The 24,199-nt window shown below is 41.1% G+C and overlaps 1 protein-coding gene across 1 annotated transcript; it reads right to left on the reverse strand.

Moving 5' to 3' along the window:
* Positions 1–21,792: 21,792 nt before the first annotated feature.
* LOC148142457 (putative G protein-coupled receptor 139) lies at positions 21,793–23,154 on the reverse strand. Its single transcript, XM_087976596.1, has 2 exons — positions 23,085–23,154; positions 21,793–22,721 (listed from the first exon to the last, which is right to left on the reverse strand). The coding sequence occupies exons 1-2, from the start codon at positions 23,152–23,154 to the stop codon at positions 21,793–21,795; spliced, it is 999 nt and encodes a 332-aa protein (XP_087832722.1).
* Positions 23,155–24,199: the final 1,045 nt, after the last annotated feature.

Genomic DNA, 24,199 nt, shown 5'->3' on the forward strand with positions numbered 1-24,199 from the left:
GATATTGTAAAATGTCAGAATTGATAAGAATTGGATGAGGCTGGGCATTTGCTATTAATTCCATCATTTGTGCCATTCTTGCTCACTAGTTAAATGTGCAGAAAGTTTCGACACGGGCATTGTTTTGAAAGGATCTCCCTCTCCTTTACTTTCTCTCTTACACGATCAGTTGAGTTTGGAATTTCTTAAAGTGACACTTGAGCTTTCTCAAATTTACAACGGGTTTCAAAACTCCTGGAACGTTGAAACAATCCAGTTTATGTCAACGTTGTGGAGGAAGATGTTTAATCCGGTGCTGATGTATGACAGTCATTGTAATCACTGAGGCTTGCTTTCGGTTCAGGACAAAAGAAAAAATCGATGATTTGGATATTCTTTGAAGAAAAGCAACTTCCAATTGATCAGAATAATTCCAGGCGAGCACTATGGTCATTCTCTTTGAAATGAGTATGGAGTATTTCCGAGAATCAGTTACCTCAACTTAAAAAATGCAAACAGGTATATCTGAAGAAACTAATGCAGGCTGGCAGCACATGTTGATAAAGAGAGTTGATGTTATCTGTCTCATAAATCTGAGAAGTCTTCAGAGAAGTCACAAGTCTTGCTGAAATTGTCAAGCAGGATCTCTTTTATTAACCACAGATTTCGGTTATTCGCATTTTCTTTTTCTCTTATATTATTAGAAGATTACTTTATTAAAATTCCATATCTGGGGTGTTTGGTCAGCAGTTTTTGAATTATTGGAAGCTGAGTTCTCGGTTTTGTGATGGTATTTGTTTCTCTGTGAGAAGTCTTCACACTTCCCTGCAAATGATTCGTAAGAGTCCGTTGAATCAAGAGAAAGCATCTGGAAAAAAAAGACAAATCTGTCTCTTCTCCTGATTTGAAACAAACAAAATAATATTGTCAGTAAATGCATGACATATTTGTAACTTTCAGAACATTTTAAGATTTCTCAAACTGTGTCATATATGGTGAAAACGAGTTTTTCCTTTCACCTAAAGAAAACGAATCTGCTTAACATGTAAATAAAAATCTCAAGCCTCCTCTATCTCTATATTAGTGAATAGCCACCACATTTGCCACATTTAAATGAACTAACCCGCTACATTTGAATAGGGACACTGAATTATCCAGTTGTGAGCAAAGCAGGATGGCTAATAAGTGCAGATATTGCCTCGCTTGAGGGCACCTCCACATCACGAGAGGACAAGAAATCGCTTATCCCTGTTCATCCAGGGTTGTCCCTCAGGCCTGATTGCTTTGTTTGCCCAGATTTCTGGATCACCGTGGAAGCGCTTGTACCTCACACTACCAGAAGTCAAACACCAATTCACCATTACCCTCCCCCCAACGCAGTATCTCTTTCCTTCACAGTTGGTAATGGTCATAAATGACGGGTCTGCAAAGCTAGCAAACAAAATGCATCAACTCGGTCTTTTGGGCAGCGGTAAGGTTCAGAGTATTAAACTGATTGAGTGGAAGTGTGTGTAGCTGCTGTTGCCGCTTCTCACGAGCTATGTGTCTCTCTCAGCACTCCATTCCTCACTCGCACCATCGCGTTCTCCCTCTTCATTCTGGATGCATTAATAGACCTAAAGCGAGTCCACACTTCAGTTGATTGATGGAGTGGAAACAAAGGGCCAGGCAGCTGACTTTTCAGAGTATAATGTCTTTATTAATTAATCGAATAATTGCTGTCAGTGAATGCTTCACTGCACTTTTGACCTGTTTTCTGAACTTGGACTGAGTCACCCGATAAATAAATGCATCTGCAGCAATTTACGTTTCACAGTTTCCAGCTGACTTCTTCGAATATATACAAAGACACAACATAATCACTGAGACCAACACTTGTGAATCTGTCGTATGTGTAATATGTGTTTGGAAGGAAGAACTGGAATAAAGATTACTGGGCTAGTGAGAAGATTATTGGCAGTGTAAAAGAGCTGAGAGATTTCGGTGTCCACGTACATAGATCCCTGAAATTTGCTACCCAGATTGAAAGAGTTGAGAAGGTATGTAGTGTGTTAGTTTTAATCGGTAGAGGGAGCCACAAGTCATGCTGTAGCTGTATAAAACTGTGGCGCAGCCGCACTTGGAGTATTGTGTCCAGTTCTGGTCACCACATTATAGGAAGGATGTGGAAGCTTTGGAAAGGGCTCTGAGGAGACTTACTCAGATGTTGCCTGGTATGGAATGAAGGTCTTATAAGGAAAGGCTGAGGGACTTGAGGCTGTTTTCATTAGAGAGAAGGTTGAGAGGTGACTTAATTGAGACAAAAAAGATAATCAGAGGATTAGCTAGGGTGGACAGTGATAGCCGTTTTCCTCGAGTGGTGATGGCTAGCACGAGGGGACATGGCTGTAAATTGACAGGTGATAGGTATAAGAGCGATGTCACAGATATTGTCTTTACTCAGAGGGTAGTAAGGGTGCAGAACGCACTGTCTCGCCAAGCTTAAGAGCATTTAAGTGGTCACTGGATAAACATATGGATGGAAATGAAATTGTAGGGCAGATAGACTTCAGATTGTTTCTACAGCTCGGTGCACAGAACCTGTACTGTGCTGTAATGTTCTATGTTCTATGTTCTGTAACATCAGAGCTGAAAATGTGTTGCTGGAAAAGCGCAGCAGGTCAGACAGCATCCAAGGAGCAGGAGAATCGACGTTTCGGGCATTAGCCCTTCTTCAGGAACCTTTAGGCTCATGCCCAAAACGTCGATTCTCCTGCTCCTTGGATGCTGCTTGACCTGCTGCGCTTTTCCAGCAACACATTTTCAGCTCTGATCTCCAGCATCTGCAGTCCTCACTTTCTCCTGTTCTGTAACATCGGTCAGCCACAAAAGCATGAAACTGCCACGCATGGTGAAGAGGAAGACTACAGATTTCCTTCTGCTCTCCAACTCTGGGTCTCTGTGACATCGGCTCTTGCTCTGGCCCTTCAGTCACTTCTGAACCTGACTAGTCAATAAACTTTGCCTTACAGTAAGAGCATTAAGGAATATAGTTGGAGAAAATGGGCAAATTTGTATAAAAATCGTATTAAAAATCGCATCTAGCCAGTCAACACTACTAGACAATCCAGGGTTAATACAAAAAGCTTGCATTTCTCTAACAAAACAATGATACATTATCAACATTCTTTCCAGGTTCTTACACAAAGTAGAGGGGAATATTCGTGAAAAAACACGTTTTGGAGAAAAGCAGAACTGCAGTTGCCAGAATTTCAGTCTGACAATTCTCAGCTTCTGGAAACAAATGGCCATAAATCAATCAATGTTAAAAGTAACGGCCAACCAGATGGAACAGAGTGTCCAATCCTTTAATAATCTTATATGTCTCAATCAGATCCCCTCTCAGCCTTCTAAACTCAAGCGTGTACAAGCCCAGTCGCTCCGGTTTTTCAGTGGAAGATTGTCCTGCCATTCCGGGAATTGTCCTCATGAACCTACGCTGCACTCCCTCAATAGCCAGAATGTCCTTCCGCAAATTTGGTGACCAAAACTGCGCACAATATTCCAGGTACAGTCTCACCAGGGCCCTGTCCAGCTGCAGAAGGACCTCTTTGCTTCTACACGCAATTCCCCTTGTTATGAAGGCCAGCATGCCATTAGCTTTCTTCACTGCCTGCTGTACCTGCGTGCTTGCTTTCATTGACTGATGTACAAAAACACGTAGATCTCGTTGTACAAACTCCACGTGTGGAAATATAATCAGTCTGACTCAAGTTTGGGAGAAAGACAGATTCTAACCTTGCAGCTTTAATGCATTGTCTGAGCTGAGATGTCACCTTTTTTAAATAAAAAATCTTAAGTTATCTCGAGAGTGTGACTGGGATTTCCATATTAATGAACTGATGCAACCCATTCCAAAAGATGGAAGACTGAACAGAAATCAAGGTTTGTTCAGTATATCATTTCAGTTACATGACACTGTAATCTTTTGTTGTAAATTCAGTGTCTTATGATCCTCTCCAAAAGCGATCTGATGAAGGAACAGCTCTCCAAAAGCTAGTGCTCCCAAATAAACCTGTTCGACTATAATCTGGTGTCGTGTGATTTTTAAGTTCGTCCACCACAATCAAAATCTGGCACCTCCACATCATCGTTACCTGAGGGCGCATAGGCCAGTCAGAGAAAGAGTATTTCAATAGACACAATACTGAAAACTGTCAGAGACCTGAGGCAAAGCATCAAAATCCATCTCGGGCGACTGGGGACACAATTTTCTGAATAGGAAGATCCTGCTACCAGAAATGTTCAACTTGATTTGCTAAATCTGGGAAAATGTCAGAACTGGAGTACACTGTTCGATCTGAATAGGTTTATCACCCTCCATGAATTGCATTGTGGTATTAATCTGAAGTCCACCTGTCATTGGGAAGGGGAACATAAACATAAACTTGGATTTTTTTTAAAAAAAACGCTCTAAGTGCAACTTACATGCATGCAGGAAATGCTCTCCATATATCCAGGTTTCATTATTTTTCAGAAATTGAAAGCTGGAATTACTGTCCATTTCATGAAAAAAGTAAGTTCAGGGAAAAAAAATATTGATGCTCACGCAGGCAGATCTGCACTTGGAATGCAAGTCCTGTAACCCCAAATGACGTCCATTGTTTTATTACCACAAGTCAGGTCTGCGATATGATACTGCCCACTTCTTTGGATGAGTGAAGCAACAATCAATGTCAGGAGACATGACACACGATAGTATTAAAAAGGCGATTAGAGAGACAGTACATCTACCAGGCTATACATTCTCTCACTCTGCCACTGGTGTAATGACAGCATTGATTAGCATCAATAGAATGCACAGAAGTAACCGCTTATAACTTGTTCAGCAAAACTTTTGAAACTGCTTTCTAGAATACCTGGATGAGGAAGGACACCGGAAGCATGGGAAAACCACATTCCCAAACATGGTAAAGGCAGTTCTCACTTAAAACATCTTTTACCGTTCCTCCACTGTCAAGGGAACAATTTTATGAAACGTCCTTCCTAACAGCACTCTTTCTGTCGTTGCATCGATCAGGCTCCTTTTGTTCAAGACGGCATCGCTTCTTCATCTTTGTCAGTTTCACATCAGCATTGGCTGCACATTTCTAACTCAATGTTGCCGTTTCGATGCACTTTCTGACAACGATATCCGTGGAAATAGTAACTCATCACAATCCGAAGCATTTGAACTCTGCATGAGTCTGAAGAGACGGGATGGTCCTGATCTGAATGGAAAACAGAAAATTCCAATAACATCCTATAGGTCATGCAGCAACATCAGTAAGTGTGAAGGTTATTTCATTATGATTCGCTCATCAGACGTGAATATTGAGGAATGAGCCAGCATTAATTTTCAGTCACTGCTTGACCTTCAGAAGGTAATTATTTCAAAATGATTACTTTTAATCTCATTGTTAGGTCTATAAAAAAAAGACGATCAATAAAATATTGATAGTCTGGTGTTGATATTAGAACGTTAATATTTTAACCGTATGATGCCAGAAATTGCAAAATATGATCAGAATTAAATGTTGACATTATCAGCTCTTCGTGGTTGTCATTCCAGATGCAGGACACAAAAGGAATGTCATGACTAAGTCCTTCTGCAAAACTCTCCAGCGTAGAATGTTATCAGTATGGACACCGATTGCAGATCATTGATTGCATGATGCACAAGAAAATCATTGTTTCAGGTATCTGCTGAAAAAATGTGCAGTACAAAGAAAAATTAAAATAGAAAACTTTGCAGGAACTCACTGGTGTGGGAACATTTGTAGAGAGAAAATTACGTTAACGTTTCATGATCAGTAACTGGTATTTTTGCACGGGAAAATAGTAAACAAGAGAGAGAGAGAGATAACTTTCAGGGAATGACGCTCTTGCTCTTTAAAAGGACAATATCCTTTCAAAGGAGCCTAGAGTGCAGCAAGATATACTCCTATTCAGCAATCATAAGGTACAACCATGACATGGAGCAGTAGATCACGTGAATAAAGAGGGGAAAGAAATGGCTGAAAATGTGTCTTCACTGTTCCTGTTGCTTGTATTTGTTGGGGATGCTGAAGGATGAGGTATTCAGTGTAATGGTGGTTCAAGTTAAAGCTGCACATAAGAGGACAGCAGTCATTACTCTGCATTACTCAGAATAGCAACAAAATATCATGCACACAATACCGAATCAAACCCAGAAAGAAAATCACAGATTTAAAATGTTAAGCTTACTGTCATAAAATTCCTGGAACCCCCATTTCAGCAAGCAGAGTGTAATATCCTTTCATCACCATGTCAAATAGACAATAGCTAATAGGTGCAGGAGTAGGCCATTCAGCCCTTCGAGCCTGCACCGCCATTCAATATGATCATGGCTGATCATTCCTAATCGGTATCCTGTTCCTGCATTATCTCCATAACCCTTGATTCCACTATCCTTGAGAGATCTATCCAACTCTTTCTTATATGAATCCAGAGACTGGGCCTCCACTGCCCTCTGGGGCAGAGCATTGCACACAGCCACCACTCTCTGGGTGAAGATGTTTCTCCTCATCTCTGTCCTAAATGGTCTACCCTGTATTTATAAGTTGTGTCCTTTGGTTCGGCACTCACCCATCAGCGGAAACATGTTTCCTGCCTCCAGAATGTCCAATCCTTTAATAATCTTATATGTCTCAATTAGATCCCCTCTCAGCCTTCTAAACTCAAGGGTACATAAGCCCGGTCGCTCCAGTATTTCAGGGTAAGTTAGTCCCGCCATTCCAGGAATTGACCTCGTGAACCTACGCTGCACTCCCTCAATAGCCAGAATGTCTTTCCTCAAATTTGGAGACCAGAACTGCACACAATACTCCAGGTGTGGTATCACCAGGGCCCTGTACAGCTGCTGAAGAACCTCTTTGCTTCTATACTCAATCCCTCTTGTTATGAAGGCAAACATGCTATTAGCCTTCTTCACTACCTGCATGCTTACCTTCATTGACAGGTGTATATGAACTCCCAGATCTCTCTGTAATGCCCCTTTACCTAAATTGATTCCATTGAGGTAGTAATCTGCCTTCCTGTTCTTGCCACCAAAGTGGATAACCATACATTTATCCACATTAAACTGCATCTCCCATGCATCTGACCACTCACCTAATCTGTCCATGTCACCCTGTAATCTCCTAACATCCTCCTCACATTTCACCCTGCCACCCAGCTTAGTATGGTTGAGGCATGCTGAGATTTAGATAATTGCCACATTTATGCTCCAGAGTGCCCCTCCTTGTTGAACTACGAGGCAGAGCATCCTCAGAAAACTTTGTTCAGAAACGAGGAATTCTACTGAGACTTTGATGCAAAAGCTTTTCTTCGTTCAGTGTTGAACAAAGACGTTACGTCATCTGAGTTAGTTCCCTTTAAAATCCTCTGTTGTAATACTGAAGACACAGGGTTGTTTGTCACAGCGAATGAGGAAATTGGCCACATCAAATTCTGATTGGCTGTTGTAAAGAATCATTTGATCCAGTTATAATAACCTCTGATCCTCCAATAAAATATCCCTCAAGTGCTCATCCATAACGTCCACCTCTACTGTGCTCATTGACAGTGAGTTGACTATTGTTTCGGTTATATTTCCATAAGCGACATCTGTCACAACCAATGCAGATCTTTGTCTGAGAAATTTGTAATGGGAAAAATCCATCAATAGCTTCCAAATTAAACTTCGTGAAACCCTAAAATCTGCTCTTAACCTGAATTCTGCATATGGTAGCATACATTTACTGCTGTTTTGGACTGTTTGCCTTTTCATCTGTGATCATTCGTTTCATTTTCAGGAACAAAATTGCTAAAAAGAATATACAAACAATCAAATCCTGAAAGCATTGCATTCTCTGAATCAAATACAAATCCCTAAACAAGGAAAAGTCTACAAAATTAATCAAACTGCCAAACAATTACTGCCCTGAAACATTTGAGCCACTCTGACGAATATTCCAATAAAACTACACACTCTTCCAAACGAACACACCGAATCAAGGCAATGCAGTGTCTCAAACTATTTCAGCCTCGTCACCTGAAAGCTGGCTACAGAAAAAACGACTGCAGTTGCTGGAGTTCGTGAAGAAGGGTTACACTCGAGCCATTGACTTATTCTCCTCCTGATTTTGCCTGGCTTGCTGCTTTCTTCCAGCCTTCTGCTTGTCTACCTCGTCACGTGAAACTGCCATTACCGATTTGGAATGAAGGGTCTGCAAATGTGTTGGAGGACTCTGGGATATATAGGTAAACATGTAAATGGTGACAAATTTTTGGAATTGGAAGATGTCGTGGGTTGTTATGGAAAGTATCAATGAATGGTTATGTCAGAAATATCAACTCTCCTGCTATTCAGATGCTACCTGACCTGCTGTGTGTTATTCAGCACCACTTTTTTACCACTCAGCTTTTTACACTGTCCAAAAATATGTTAGAAACGTCTGCATGAGATACCAGGATCTCATCATTATGTGCAGGATATTGGCAATGGTGTCATTGGTTACCATTAAAATCTTGAATTCGAAGTCGGCCACATGACATGGTTTGAATCTCGGTTAAACACAGAAGATAAACTCAGTTTCTGGATTAATAGTTTCGTGTTAATACCACAACGAACTTGCTTCCTCTCAATTGTCTCCTATCAATTCCAAGGCATAAAGAGAAAACCGGACCTTGACAGTAACGCTCCGAACATGCACCAATTATAATCCACAAAGTGCTGTGCATAGTGCTTGCCTTCATTCTTTGCACGTTAAAATATTGAGCAGAAATGGAAAACTGGAATGACTGTAGTATTCTTGAGAAAAGTAGACAGATATTTTTTAAAGATCAACTCTACAGATAATGGACTGTTCTGCAACTGGAAATCGCCTCTAATGTTCCCAAATTCTGTCAGATTGTCCTAGACACAAGTAAATAATTCAATGGCATGCTCCATAATTGCCTGGTTGTAAATCCCTTGTAATAGTTTAATGACCTTCTTGACATGATTATTACACTGTTTAAATTTAAAACATGTGTATAACTTTGTACGTGGTTATTACTTTTGTGTTTCATTTACTGATTATTTATCTGTAACTAATTGCTTAATTATTGCTTGTGCATGTCTGTGACATATAATGAAATGATGCATGTTCAAATTGAGCAGAGTGCAGCAATTTATTTCATGAACCAAAATGGTGGGATCTATTCATCATGTGTACACGAGCGAATTAGGAGAAAAGACTGTAATTTATAAACTTCAGAACTTCAATAACTGCTCGGGCTCGAAATTATCACATGGAATAACCTGTTTCGGGACAAAGCCAAGAAAGTGCATAGGGATTAAAAATAATTGTCCTCCCGAGCAAAATAGTGAGTCGAAATTAGGTGAACAAAATTACCTCAACATTTGCTTGATAACTGGCTGCCTTGGACAACAAGGACAACCGGTTGCTCCGCAGAAGAACTAAGAATTATGTGAAGTAAGCTGTGACTTCAAACAGGTAGTCTTATGCCGAATGTGAGGTGACGTGAGAGTGATAGCCCTTAACATCAAGGCTGTATTCGAACAAGTGTGACATCTAAAAGCTCCAGAAAAATTGCAATGGATGTGTAGCAGGGCGCAAACTGTCCTCTAGTTGGAGTCACATCTGGGACATCGGAAGATGACCGTGTTTGTTGAATGGCCGTCCTCTGAGGTTCAGGGCATCTCTGCAGGAGTCCCTCGGGTTAGTGTCCTAGGTCCAATCATCGTCAGCTGCTTCATGAATGGCCTTCCCTCCATTGTGCTATGAAGGTGTAGGAGTGTACTGTGCATTTAAGACAGTGTAGGACGAAGGAGTTCAGGAAACAACTCAACAACTTCAACATATCTCCTGTTTCAGTCGCGATGTATTCAGGGATGTTAAAGTCACCGCGATAGTAATTACCGGGTGACAATCTGGTCATGACCAAACTCAAGGAATGTGTCGACCAAAGCAATATGAAACTGTCTGATACCGAGAATAACAAAATTATGGTATTCCTCCGTTTGTCCATTCTTGAATTGCTTTGCCTCTCAGTTCTGTGGCCCTGGAATCCACTGCGAGTCCTATTCGCCACGACAACACGGTGGATGGTTAAAGAATTAAACAAGAAAATTAGGAGAAATGGAAGCCAAGCAACCCAGGTGCTGTAGAACCAGACAAACGCCATTCAGGGAGATGAAGCAAAGAAAGTTACACTTGACTGGCAGCCCCATTCAATTTTATTAATGATTTGCACTGGTTCATATGCAAACAAAACTGGGATGTTCTTTAATAAGGTCAGAACGGAGACGATTATTAATATTGTGATTGCAGTTTTTTCAGTGCAATGTTTGGTCTTAAACTTCTGACAGCAGATCACCACAAATCTGTCAAATGTGAAGGAAACGGTGAACCAAACAGTTAGATCCAGACCGATGGTTATCATGTATATAATGAGCATGCACACAGGTGTGTGGGACAAGAAGGAAAATGGGAAGTGATTACTCAAAATACGATATACTATAATACTATTGATAATAACCAATAGATCCGACGTTGCCATGGCTACCATGTAAGCCGAGATGCAGTTGGACAGACCACAGTTTCCTCGGAGGAGAATTAAAATAGTCATCACGTTCGCTGTCAGATAAACAAAAATGTTCGTTAATATTACAATTCATGATTGAAGCAGAGGTGAAGATACTTATTAAGAGCATTTGAACACATTCTGAGTGAGTTATAAACTGCAAAATTTACCCAAACATTTAACATGCTGTTCCTGTTTCATTCCACATGGGATTCTCGGACTGTCTGAAGATCAACAAACATATTTTCCGAGTACATTCATTTGAATTATTATTATTAAACCACTAAAGCTTCCAGAAAAAAAGGGAAAAGGTAAAAGTGCACTAACACGATTCTCGATGTTGATCTGGAAGCACTGAGACATACAGCATGTGGCATTAACAAGGAAAAATTAAAATCAATTAAATACAAACGGGTCGAATGGCTCACCTGGAAGACTAACAGCTGCGAGAAGCGGATAGTAAAACTCCTTCAACAGGAAAACCGGTGGTTTTGCCATTTCTGAGAATGCATTACCTCAGCAGAGGCTGAAGGTCGGTGACTGGTGTGTAGCCAAGGTATGGAAAGGTAATGTGCATTTTTACATGCATCAGACCTCTAGAGATGCAATTATCTCAAATCATCACTGATTCTACTCACATTCACCTGTGAAGCTAAAACAAACTTTTCTTTTTCATAATATCCTAAATAGAATATAATCTGCACCTGGCATCGTTGACTTCACTTCCATTGCCTTCTCTGTTCATTGGATTCTAATCTCATGTACTTTACCTCATTTCTGAATTTAGACGGTTTTCCGTTGCGTGAAATAATACTGCCTTGGAAATTGGCATCTACGTTTTTTGTCATCGATCCCTTTATCGACTGAGCTCTTCTCTGGCCAATTGCTAATTGTTATGCCAGTAATGCACACCATAGCTCATCACAGTCTAACCACTGTCCAGTTTCTGAAATCGAATACTCAGTCGTGATTAATGGACAAGGGAATACTAAATGATTGATTACCATCCTGGAGATTGACTGCTCTCCACATCCTATTCAACAAAACCAGTAATTCTAAGAATGCCACACTCTCAACCAGCAACACATTCTATTCAAGCTGAAAATTGATGTAGTCCATCTCGTAGCCTGGGTATGAAAACCGAGCACTTGAATGATTCTCAGTGCTTCTTTCAGAAAACACAATGAAAAAACGAATGTTTAAGAATATGGAGGAGGAACGGAAAATTAACACATCAGGAGAGAAGTCGTGTCAGAGAAATTAATTGGGCCACATAATCTCCTGGTCCTAATACATTACAGGAGAAATTGAGGACTGCAGATGCTGGAGATCAGAGCTGAAAATGTGTTGCTGGAAAAGCGCAGCAGGTCAGGCAGCATCCAAGGAGCAGGAGAATCGACGTTTCGGGCATGAGCCCTTCTTCCTGAAGAAGTGCTCGTGCCCGAAACGTCGATTCTCCTGCTCCTTGGATGCTGCCTGACCTGCTGCGCCTTTCCCGATAAATTACACCCTGGAATTCGAAAATATGTAACTACAGATGTAGTAGGTGCATTGGTTTTAATTTTTCAAATAGAAAATAAAAGATAAGCACATGGATGATTTTGGGATAGTGGAGGGGGACGAGCTGAGAATAGTTCACAGGTCGGCTCAACATCGAGGGCCGAAGGGCCTGTTCTGCGCTGTACTGTTCTCTGCTCTGTGTTCTATGTTCGAGAAACTGAATTCGGAAAGAGTCCCGGAGGATTCAAAACCTGCCAATGTGTCATACTTTTTGGGGAAAAAAAGGGAACGTGACCAAACCTTGTTAACCGTGAGCCAATCTGCTGACCATCTCTTGTTGAAAACAAATGCAGCAGACTCAACTGTTCATTAAAGAATAGCGATCCATTTGGAAAGTCACAGGTTAATCAAGCAAAATTATTGTGTCTCCAGAAAAATAAATCAATTTCTGAAAACTTCCTTCGACCTTTTCGATGAAGCCCTAAACCATAATCGAAAGAAAGAGAAACAGTCAAAGCAGAGCGTTCAAACTACCAGAATGTGTTTCACAGGGAACCATGCTAAAAAGGCGAAGACACAGGTGTCCATGGTCTCAGAGATAGGAATATCGGCATAGCTTGAGAATTTGGTATTTGGCAGGAAATAGCAAATGGTCTTCAGGAGTTATTTTTAGAAATGGCGATCTTTATTGATACGGGTTCAACAGGGGTCAGTCCTGGTACTACACGTGTTTTGGAATCTTTATTAATGATTTGCAGGAAGTAAAGGGAAAGCACTTTTGCCAATTTTCGGACAACACAACAACAGGTGACAAGGCAAATTCTAATTCACAACCCATCTACAGAGAGGCAATGATGGATTAAGTAAGTGGTCAAAAAATGTCCAATTGAATAAAAAATGGGAAAAAAAAGGTTTTCATGTTGAAAGGGAGAACAAGAAAACGACGAATTATTCAAATGAAAATAACAGAACAGGGCTCATAAATGCTTGAGAATACATCTGCATGAAACATAGAAATGCACAGAGAGGTGCAAGAGATAATCAGGAAAACTAATTGAATTTTGGCCCAAATTTCGAAAGGGTTTTGTAAGAAGAATATGTAATATTTACTGCGAAGTGCTGGTGGGACCACGTCCGGATTACTGTGAACAACTTCCGCCTCCTTATATTCAGAAAATATGTTAGTTCTTTCGAGACAGTTCACACAATTTCAGATACTCAACCCCGGTGTAAGAATTTGGTGAATGTGCAAAAGCTAAACCTGTTGGGAACCTTCTCCAAGATGTTTATAATTATGAGAGGTGAAGTCATTGACATTTGTAGAATTCTGAAGGGACTTGACGAGGTAAATGCTGAGAATGCGATTTCTGTCATCGCAGAGTCTCGCATCAAATGATTTTGGATCCAAATAAAGGCAATTCATTTTAAGACTCAGATAAGATGGAAATTCGTCTCACAAACGATTGTGTCTCGGAACCCCTTGCCACAGAAAGCTGCAGGACAGAGTCCACGCTTCTATTTGAGGCTGAAACAGATAGATTCTGATCACGAAGGGAATCATTCATTACGGGGAAAGGCAAGGAATGGAAGGTGAACAGTATTGGGTCGTTCATGCTCCTGATGTATGTCAGAGTCAACTCTAGAAGCAGTATGTTCCATTGTTGTTTATACTTCCTGCGACCTAATCGCCTTAATATGTGTGAAGTATAGCCTCAAACAGTTGTAGTAAATATTTGGTTGTTTTGCCCATTGCCAGGAAGTGAGTTACTTTCTTGTTTTTGCAGCATGAACTGGTTAAGTATTCCCTTCATGAACAACTCTCCAATCCCCATGAGATTACTGGATATAAGTTTGCTCACTGAGCGGCAAAGTTCGCTTTCAGACGTTACGTCACCATACGAGGTAACATCATCAGTGAGCCTCCGGTGAAGCGCTGGAGTTGTGGACCGCATTCTATTTATGTGCTTAGGTTTCCTTGGGCTGGTGTTGTCATTTCTTGTGGTGATGCCATTTCCTGTGCTTTTTCTCAGAAAATGTTGGAATGCAGCTTCGTGTTAATGTTGGGATGATCGCTCCTTCCCTTCTGTATTTGGTCCGTATGTGTTGTTTTCCTGTAGATGTCGGTTTGAAGTTCTCCCTTAGACTGTTCATTCTACTGTGACATATAGGAATGGCACATTATTGTGGTTTTCCCAAACGTTTTCCTCTTCTTCCAAAAATGAAGCTGCATTAGTCCGTTATTCCAACCAGCCACCACACACTGCAGCACAGAGGGACTACCACCAGCAGGAGAAAACCGCACTTCCACCGTATTCAAAAAGAATGTGTACCCAATGAGCACAGTCCGTCGATGTCTCAGCAACGAAACCAAAGAAGCAGACAAAACACTCCCAGAAATCTTGGGCACACTCCCCTTCATTAAACACATCTTAGAAATGACTGCCAGATTCTTCATTTGGCATCATGGCAGCCCAAAATCCCACCAACACACTAAAACAGCAGCTAATGAACTTGAAAAGCTGGATACAGATGACAAGTAAAATGAACGTCATTTGCGAAAGACTATTTTGGACAAACAAGCGGAAAGCTAGCCTCCAGGATACATGAACATCAACTTGCCACGAAAAACATACCCAACTATCACTAGTGTCTATACATACAGATAAGGAAAAACACCACTTCGACTGGGACAATATATCCATTCTCGGACAAGCCAAACAGAGACACTCACGAGATTCCTAGAAGCGTGGCATTCCAACAGGAACTCTATTGACAAAAACAACGATTGCGATCCCACTTATTACCCTTTGAGATACAGAACAGGAAATGACATCACCAACGCAGGAAATGGAATCACCACAGGAAGTAGCAGTGTTACCCACGGTGGTCGAATAGCCAGCACAGAATCAGACAACTGAAGAATTCCAGGAAGTATATACTGGGATTTCTCCTGTCTGTGTGATAACAAGGCCACAAACCCACCAGTTGAAACAGAAGCAAAAATCACAGAATACAGATAAGGAAGTTGAAGTTGAATTATAAGAGGCCATGCTTGACCCAGTGACTCAATCAGAAAAGGAATAAGTGAAGGAAAAAGCGGATAGTTTTCTTGCAAAGCAATTAACTCAGTCACAACAAGAAGCTGAAAAAACTGAAGCAATTTTAACAAATAGCGTTGACAGACAAACATCTGAGTATATTCCCGAATGTTACGATCTTTAAAATGATATCCTGATGAGGAAATGCAAACTATCAAATATCATGCAGATGAGAAATAGGCCGAGGTTCATCAAGTTGTATTACCATGGGGTTATAGACAGGCGGTATTGCATGTAGCACATGAATTAACAATACAAGTTCATTCAGTATTTAAGAAAGCCTCAAGCGAAAGAAAAAAAGCATTTCTCCTGGCCTGGACTACAGGGTGTGGTTGACCTTTTTCTGTACTTGGCATACATTTCAGGTATTTGAAAAAACTCAGGCAGTAATAAAACCAGCATACCATTTCAATCTTGTGTTTTTTTCTCGTGAAGGTAGATATAGGGGAATGGTGTGCTCACTATTCGTGTCAGGTAAATAAGTTGTTATTTGTGTATCCCAAAATGCGTGTCAGGGATTTATTTCACTTAACTATGAGAAGTTGCTGAAAAACAGGATGGCACCACTTTTCATAGTCCTTTTAAAACATTATAGGGCATGACACTCCCCTTAGAGTGATTCAGTTTTTCTTCCCAGAAGCACGGTCATTCTCCTTTACATACCACAAAGGCCGCAGATGTGGAGCTTGGAACACCTTTTCTGCAATGAACAAAATCAGGAGTCAGAAAGAAAACTTTCAAATTGCCTGGATGTGTGTAGCTCCGAAGCCAGTCAAGAAGTTCACCACTCTCCAGGAAAAAGCAGCCCACTTATTTGGTATGACATGCACATGCATCCACTCCCCCCTCCATCAACTCGCAATCGCAGCAGTACATACCACCTACAAGACACACTGCAGACATTCACCAAGAATCCTCAGTCATCACGTTCCATCACGTTCCATGACCATTTCCAAGTAAATAGACAAGGGCAGCACATGTATGGGAGTGCCAACATCTTCACAATCCCCTCCAAGCCACTCACAACCCTCACAACCCATTCCTTCACCTTCGCTGTGTGAAAACCGTGGGATTCCCTCCTCAATAGCATTGTGATCAACCCACTGTAGATGAGATGCAAATGTTCAAAGGAACAGCAGACCACCACCTTCTCAAGGGCAACTAGAGCTGTTTAATACATGCTGGCTGAACTGAAATGCCGACATCCCACAAATGAAAAACGACATGCATGAAGGACAGGGGCCTTATTTCTGATCAGAAAGCGAGCTGCAGACTTGAGAACGCTGATAAAGTAACTAATCATTTGAATGAAAGAATCTGAATGATTATCAACACTATGTCTCTATAGACTGAAGAACGGATTTCTGTATAATAGGACAACAACAGAATTCATCGATAGCTGAACTCTGGAGAAGAGCATTGCACAGGGATATATCAATGGACACCAAAGACAGACAGTGTTGGTTAGCATCATACTTTTAACCTAACATAAATAGCTAACGTAGGTTCTGAGTCATAACTTTCTCACTTCAGGATTCTGAGCTTTGTTGCTATATAGCTGTCGCTGTACAGGACTTTAGTTAGGCCACATTTGGAACTACTGTGTGCAGTTCTAGTCGCCTCACTTTAGGGAAGATGTGGAAGCTTTGGAGAGGGTGCAGAGAAGATTTACCAGGATGTTGCCTGGAATTGACAATAGGTCGTACGAGGATAGGTTGAGATCGCTAGGCCTTTTCTCGTTGGAACGGCGAAGGATGAGGGGTGACTTGATAGAGGTTGATAGGATGATCAGAAGAATAGATAGAGTAGACAGTCAGAAACTTTTTCCCCGGGTACAACAGAGTGTTACAAGGGGACATAAATTTAAGGTGAAGGGTGGAAGGTATAGGGGAGATGTCAGGGGTAGGTTCTTTACCCAGAGAGTGGTGGGGGCATGGAATGCGCTGCCTGTGGGAGTGGCAGAGTCAGAATCTTTGGTGACTTTTTAGCGGCAATTGGATAGGTACATGGATGGGTGCTTAACCTAGGACAAATGTTCGGCACAACATCGTGGGCCGAAGGGCCTGTTCTGTGCTGTATTGTTCTATGTTCTACGTTCTGTATGCAATAAAGTTGAAGTAATTGTCTCAGCATTTGAATGACTGTGAGGTTTCTTAATAAGTAGCCAAAGTAAATGCAAATTGGGGTAATTTACATCAAGGCTCTTTTTCCAAAATAAATTGTTAAGGGACAATGACAAACTGACATACAGGAATTGAAAGCAATTAGCTGTTTCTGGGATGCAACATATGGTTGCTGCTTTCTGCAAGACGCAATAACGTTGCTTGATAACCTGCTGGCTCATTAGTATTGGTTATATTAGATCGTCTGGGGAAGAAATGCTCTGAGGCAAAGGGATTAAGTGAATCGAAACCTGTGCTTCAAAGTGATATTCAATACCGAAGGTACAATGTAACAGGGGAGCTACTTCTGATATGAAAGCAAGCTGCAAACTTGGTGGCTCCATCGGAATGAACAATAAAATGAATGAACGTGTTGAAATGACCATCCACAGTTTCACACGAGAGACGGTATGGAAAGAAAATTGCATAAGAATATAATTTCAGGATGCCTCAGTCTCAGACATTCACAGAACAATATGGTTTAACAATCAAACAGTCGGTAAATTCAAAGGCAGGCAGCATTACTTGGAATCGGAGCTAAATTCCTCCACAATTTGGGAAGAAGGTAGGGCCGATCAGGGATAGCGGAGGGAACTTGTGTGTGGAGTCTGAGCAGATAGGGGAAGCCCTAAATGAGTTTTTTGCTTCAATTTTCACCAAGGAAAGCGAACTTGCACTAAATGAAAACTTTGAGGAGCTGTGATACAGTCTTGACCAGATCAAGATTGATGAGGTTGAGGTGCTGGAATTTTTGGAAAGCATTAAGATTGATAATTCCCCAGGTCCAAACCAGATTTATCCCAGGCTGCTCCGGGAAGGGAGAAAGGAGGTTGTTAAGCCGCTGGCGTGGATATTTGCCCCTTCACTCTCCACGGGAGTCATACCGGAGGATTGGAGGGAGGCGAATGCTGTTCCTCTTTTCAAGAAGGGTAATAGGGAAATCCCTGACAATTACAGACCAGTCAGTCTTTCGACTGTGGTCAGTAAGGTTTTGGAAAGAATTTTCAGGATTTGGATTTATGACTATTTGGCAAAGCATAGTGTGATTAAAGGCAGTCATTGTGGTTTTGTGAGGGGCAGGTCATGCATCACAAATCTTATTGAGTTCTTCGAGGAGGTGACAAGACAGATCGATGAAGATCGAGGGGTGGATGTGGCATATATTGACTTCAGCAAGGCATATGATAAGGTTCACCTTGGTAGGGTCATTCATAAAGTCCGCAAGTATGGGATACACGGAGATTTGGCTATCTGGATTCCGAATTGGCTGGCTGAAGCCAGAGAGTGGTTGTAGATGGAAAGTATTCTGCCTGGAGGTCAGTGTTGAGTGGGGTACCGCAGGGCTCTGTTCTTGAGACACTGCACTTTGTAGTTTTTATAAATGCCTTGCATGAGGAGATTGAGGGGTGGGTGAGTAAATGTGCAGATGACATAAAGTTTGGAGGTGTCGTCGATAGTAAAGAGGGCAACTGCAGGCTGCAGCACGACATAGACAGGATGCAGTGCTGGGCTGAGAAATGGCAGATGGAGTTCAACCTGGATAAATGTGAAATGATGCATTTTGGAAGATTGAACTTGAATGCTGATTTTAGGACTGAAGACAGGATTCTTGGCAGTGTGGAGGAACAGAGGGATCTGGGAGTGCGAGTACATAGATGCCCCAACGTTGCCACCAAAGTGGATAGGGTTGTTAAGAAAGCATATGGTGTTTTGGCTTTCATTAACAGGAGTATCGAATTTAAGAACATCGAGGTTTTGCGATAGCTCTACAAGTCCCTGGTGAGACTGCACTTGGAATATTGTGTCCAGTTCTGGTCACCCCACTATAGGAAAGAAAAACAGGCTTTGGAGGGCATGCAAAGAAGGTTTACCAGGATGCTGCCTGGACTGGAGGGCTTGCCTTATAAAGAAAAGTTGAATAAGCTCGGACTTTTCTCTCTGGAGAGAAGGAGGAAGAGAGGTGACCTGATCGAGGTATACAAGATAATGGGTGGAATAGATAGAGTCAATAGCCAGAGACTTTTCCCCAGGGCAGAACTGACTGTTATGAAGTGTCATCGTTTGAAGATATTAGGAGGAAGGTATAAAGGAGATGTCAGAGGTAGGTTATTTATGCAGAGAGTTGTGAATGCATGTAATGTGTTGCCAGCTGTGGTTGTTAGGGACATTTAAGCGACTGCTGTGCATGCACATGGATAGCAGTGAGTTGAGGGGTGCATAGGTTATGTTACTGTATTTTACGTTAGGATTAACCTCGGCACAACACCTTGGGTAAAGGCCCTCTTATGTGCAGTACTTTTCTATGTTCTAAGAGTGAAATTCCACTCTCAGGCTGAACTTGCGGACTTAGGAGGTTTTATTTTGTTTGCTACGGCCTATAAAGTTGAAATACTTGTTTCAGTATTTGGTTGTCTGTGAAATTTCTTAAAGGAACTGACCAATCGAAGGGAGCTTCGATAATTTGCATCTGACAAAGGGATTCATGACTGACTGGGAGAAGGTCTGCTAATGGCGTGCAGAAACATATCAGCCATGATTGTGTGGTGGATGAGCCGAATTTCTTAATTCTGTCTTGTGGTATAACGGTTGTCTGGGAGACAACTCTTCCCTGCGTCTCCAACACTTCTGATCATTGACTTCCATTTGCACGATAATAATCAGCAAAGACTGGTTGGACAGAAGATTCTGCTTCCGCACTGTGTGACTCTGTTACTCTCTTACACATTCAGGTCAATTAACTGAAACCATAAGTGTATTGAAAATTATACCTGCAAGAAGGAAACCTAAATGCCCTTCCTCTGGTCACATATAAAGAAGCCAGCACTGTACAATTTCTGTCAGACATCAAGGAGTGGGAATTAAGTATTATATTAAGACACTCAATGCGTTCAAGAAGTAGTCATGGGTATTTCTGAGGGACATCGGGGTGAAACGGCATCGGAAGAATGCGGGAAAAAAAGCACTGAGGTGAAAGATCACTCGTATTTTCGATATTTCCATGAATCTACGGTTCCGAAGCGCACTCATCACTGAATGCTTTAATCATATGCCATGTGTACTGTGAGATAACTTTTAGAAATTGTCGGCTAAGTCTTTTTAATATTGTTTTCATCTCATTATTATGCAATCACCAGGCTACCAAGGAAGGGCATTTTGTTTGTTTGTTTTAGCTGTATACACCGTTTCAATGAGTTATTTTGTCAGACAGTCGAGATCCTTTCATGTAGTATTCACATAAAATGTGCAGTACACAAGTCTGCAACAGCAATGCCATTAATCATTTTCAAGACGTAAATAAACTTGACCGGGATTTTAAACTGGAGCATTGGATCTGTGTATCTGCAATGGATTAATTTATTAACACCTCAAATGTCGCCTCTAATGCCTTTTTTAAAAAACAAAGCATTGCTCTTTGAGATTACAGACAGTATATGCATGCAAATGCAAAACTTTCAACTAAAAAAAATGAAAATTATACAATGAATGGAAGAGCCTTGGGAAAAGTTGATGAGCAGAGAGATCTGGGAGTGCAGGTCCATTGTACCCTGAAGGTGGCTGCACAGGTGGGTAGAGTGGTCAAGAAGGCATATGGTATGCTTGCCTTCATCGGACGGGGTATTGAGTATAAGAGCTGGCAAGCCATGTTAAAATTTTACAGAGTTTGGTTCGGCTGCATTTAGAATACGGTGTACAGTTCTGGTCGCCACATTACCAAAAGGATGTGGACGCTTTGGAGAGGGTGCAGAGAAGGTTCATGAGGATGTTGCCTGGGATGTTGCTAGCTATGAAGAGAGGTTGAGTAGGTTAGGTTTATTTTCATTAATAAAAAGGAGATTGAGGGGAGACCTGATTGAGGTTTACAAAATCATGAAGGGTATAGACAGGGTGGATGGAGGCAAGAATTTTTCCCAAGGTGAGGGATTCAAGAACGAGAGGTCACACTTTCAAGGTGAGAGGTGGAAAGTTTAAGGGGGATACACGCAGTAAGTACTTCACACAGAGGGTGGTGCGCGTTTGGAACGTGTTGCCAGCAGAGGTGGTAGAGGCAGGCACGGTAGAATCATTTAAGATGTGTGTGGACAGATGCATGAGTAGGTGGGGAGCAGAGGGATACAGATGCTTAGGAATTGACCAGCAGATTTAGACAGTACATTTGGATCGGCTCAGGCTTGGGGGCCGAAGGGCCTTTTCCTGGGCTGTAAATTTTCTTTGTTTTTTGTTTTTGAAAAGCGGTATGTAAAATCGACATTAAAGGTCCGATCAAACATCGAAGGAATATCTGCGTAAAGCATGTTTTTTGCACAAAAAAGTTTTGAATCGAAGGCAGCTTCGATGGTTTACACACAACAAAGCGGTTCAAGACTAACTCCAGAAGGTCTGCTCCATCCTGAGGGATGAAGGAAAATGACGTGATATTCAGTTTCAGCTACAAAGAGATTCGGCTAAAATATATTGTCTTGTCCACGGTTTTTCCACATGATATGATTTATTTTCTTCCATAGAGATTTCCCCACGTTTTTTAGCTCTTCTCTGAATTTGTTCTGGGTTGCTGCATAAATGCATGGGTTCAGGAAACAACTCAACAACTTCAACATATTTCCTGTTTCAGTCGCGATGTATTCAGGGTTGCTAAAGTCACCTCGGTAATAGTTAGGGTGTGACAGTCTGGTCATGACCAAACTCACAGAATGTGTCAACCAAAGCAATATGAAACTGCCTGATACCGAGAACAATAAAATTATGGTATTCCTCCGTTTGTCCATTCTTGAATTACTTTGCCTCTCAGTTCTGTGGCCCTGGAGTCCAATGCGAGTCCTATTCGCCACGACAACACGGTGGATGGTTAAAGAATTAAACAAGAAAATTAGGAGAAATGGAAGCCAAGCAACCCAGGTGCTGTAGAACCAGACAAACGCCATTCCGGGAGATGAAGCAAAGAAAGTTCCACTTGACCGGCAGCCCCATTCAATTTGATTAATAATTTGCTCTGGTTCATATGCAAACAAAAGCGGGATGTTCTTTAACATGATCAAGACTGAGATGGTTATTAATATTGTAATTGCAGTTTTTTCGTTGCAATGTTTTGTCTTAAACTTCTGACAGCAGATCACCACAAATCTGTCAAATGTGAAGGAAACGATGAACCAAACAGTTTGATCCAGACCGATGGTTATCATGTATACAATGAGCTTGCACACAGGTGTGTGGGACAAGAAGGAAAATGGGAAGTGATAATTCAAAATACGATACACTATAATATTATTGATAATAACCAATAGATCCGATGTTGCCATGGCCACCATGTAAGATGAGATGCATTTGGAAAGACCACAGTTTCCTCGGAAAAGAATTAAAATAGTCATCATGTTCGCTGTCAGAGAAACAGAAATGTTCATTAATGTTGCAATGCATGATTGAAACAGGTGAAGGAACTTTTGAACACATTCTGAGTGATTTACAAAATCCAAACTTTACCCAAACATTTAATACACTGATCCAGTCATCAATCAATGTGGTATTGTTAGACTCTCTAAAGATCAGCAAATATATTTTCAGACGACTCTTATGTTGAATTGTTATTGTTAAACTAGTCCTGCTTCCAGACAAAGAGAATAGGAAAACGTGTCCTGACATGATTCTCGATATTGTTCTGGTAACACTGAGACATTCAGTAAGTAACATTAACAAGGAAAAACCTAAAATTAATTAAATACAAACGGGTTGAATGGCTTACCTGGAAGACTAACAGCGGCGAGAAGTGGATAGTAAATCTCTTTCAACAGCAAAATCGGTGGTTTCGTCATTTCTGAGAATGAATGTCTTCTGCAGAGGCTGGTCTGTGGCCAAGGTATGGAAGGCAATGTGTATTTATACATGCATCAGACCTCAAGAGAGTTAATTACCTCAAATCAGCACTAACATTACTCACAATCACCTTGGCAATGAAAACAAAGTTTTATTTTGCATAATGTTTCAAATAAAATATGGACTGAACCTGGCACCGTTGAATTCACTTCCTTGCCTTTCTCCATTCATTGGATTCTGATGTCTTGTGGATTGCCTCATGTCTGAATTTAGATAGTTTTCCTTTGAATGACATAATCTTACCTCATGAATTGGTACCTAAGTTTCTGTCATTAATCCCTTTATCGATTATACCCTTATCTGACCCATTGCCAATTGTTCCATCCTTAATGCATGTGGCGGCTCATCACAGCATAACCATTCCCCAGTTTCTGAAATCGCATACTCAGTCGCGATTAATGGAGAAGTGAATTCTGAACAATTGATTACTCTCTTGGAGGTTCACTCGTTTACACATCCTATTCAATAAAACCAGTAATTTTCCTCCTTACCTTTAAGAGTGCCACCAGCCGAGCCAGTAACATATTCTATTCAAGCTGGAAATCAAATAGTTCATGTACGAGCCTTGGTATGAACACCGAGCACTGAATGAATCTGGTTGTTTCTCTCACAAAACACAAAGCAGTTTGTACTATTTTCAAAGAAGATACTAATGTTTAAGAATAGAGAAGAGGATTCTAAAACGATCAACGTGTAATACTTTTTGTTAAAAAAATAGGGAACGTGGTCAATTGTTTTTAACCATGAACCGATCAGCTGAACATCTCTGGTTGAAATTTAAAAAGTAGCCGACTCAACTGTTCAGTAACGAATAGCAGTCCACTTGTAAAATCGCAGATTTCGCTAGCAGAATCGGCATGGCTCCAAAATAGGAAAACAGTTTCTGAGAAATTCCTTCAACCTTTTCGAGTAGATCTGAACCATAATCGAAAGAAAGAGAAGCAGTCAAAGCAGAGTGATCAAACGACAAGAAGGCGTTTCACA

Source organism: Chiloscyllium plagiosum, unplaced genomic scaffold, assembly GCF_037043375.1.
Source record: "Chiloscyllium plagiosum isolate Xiang-an unplaced genomic scaffold, Cpla_swu_hap1 HiC_scaffold_29, whole genome shotgun sequence".
Classification (NCBI taxonomy): domain Eukaryota; kingdom Metazoa; phylum Chordata; class Chondrichthyes; order Orectolobiformes; family Hemiscylliidae; genus Chiloscyllium; species Chiloscyllium plagiosum.

What these genes read in the sequence shown, in the direction of transcription:
- LOC148142457 (XM_087976596.1), bottom strand. Translation starts at nt 23,154, where the DNA reads ATGACGAAACCACCGATTTTGCTGTTGAAAGAGATTTACTATCCACTT. An exon ending in CGCCGCTGTTAGTCTTCCAG is followed by an intron (nt 22,722 to 23,084) that starts GTAAGCCATTCA and finishes TTTCTCTGACAG; the next exon opens with CGAACATGATGACTATTTTA.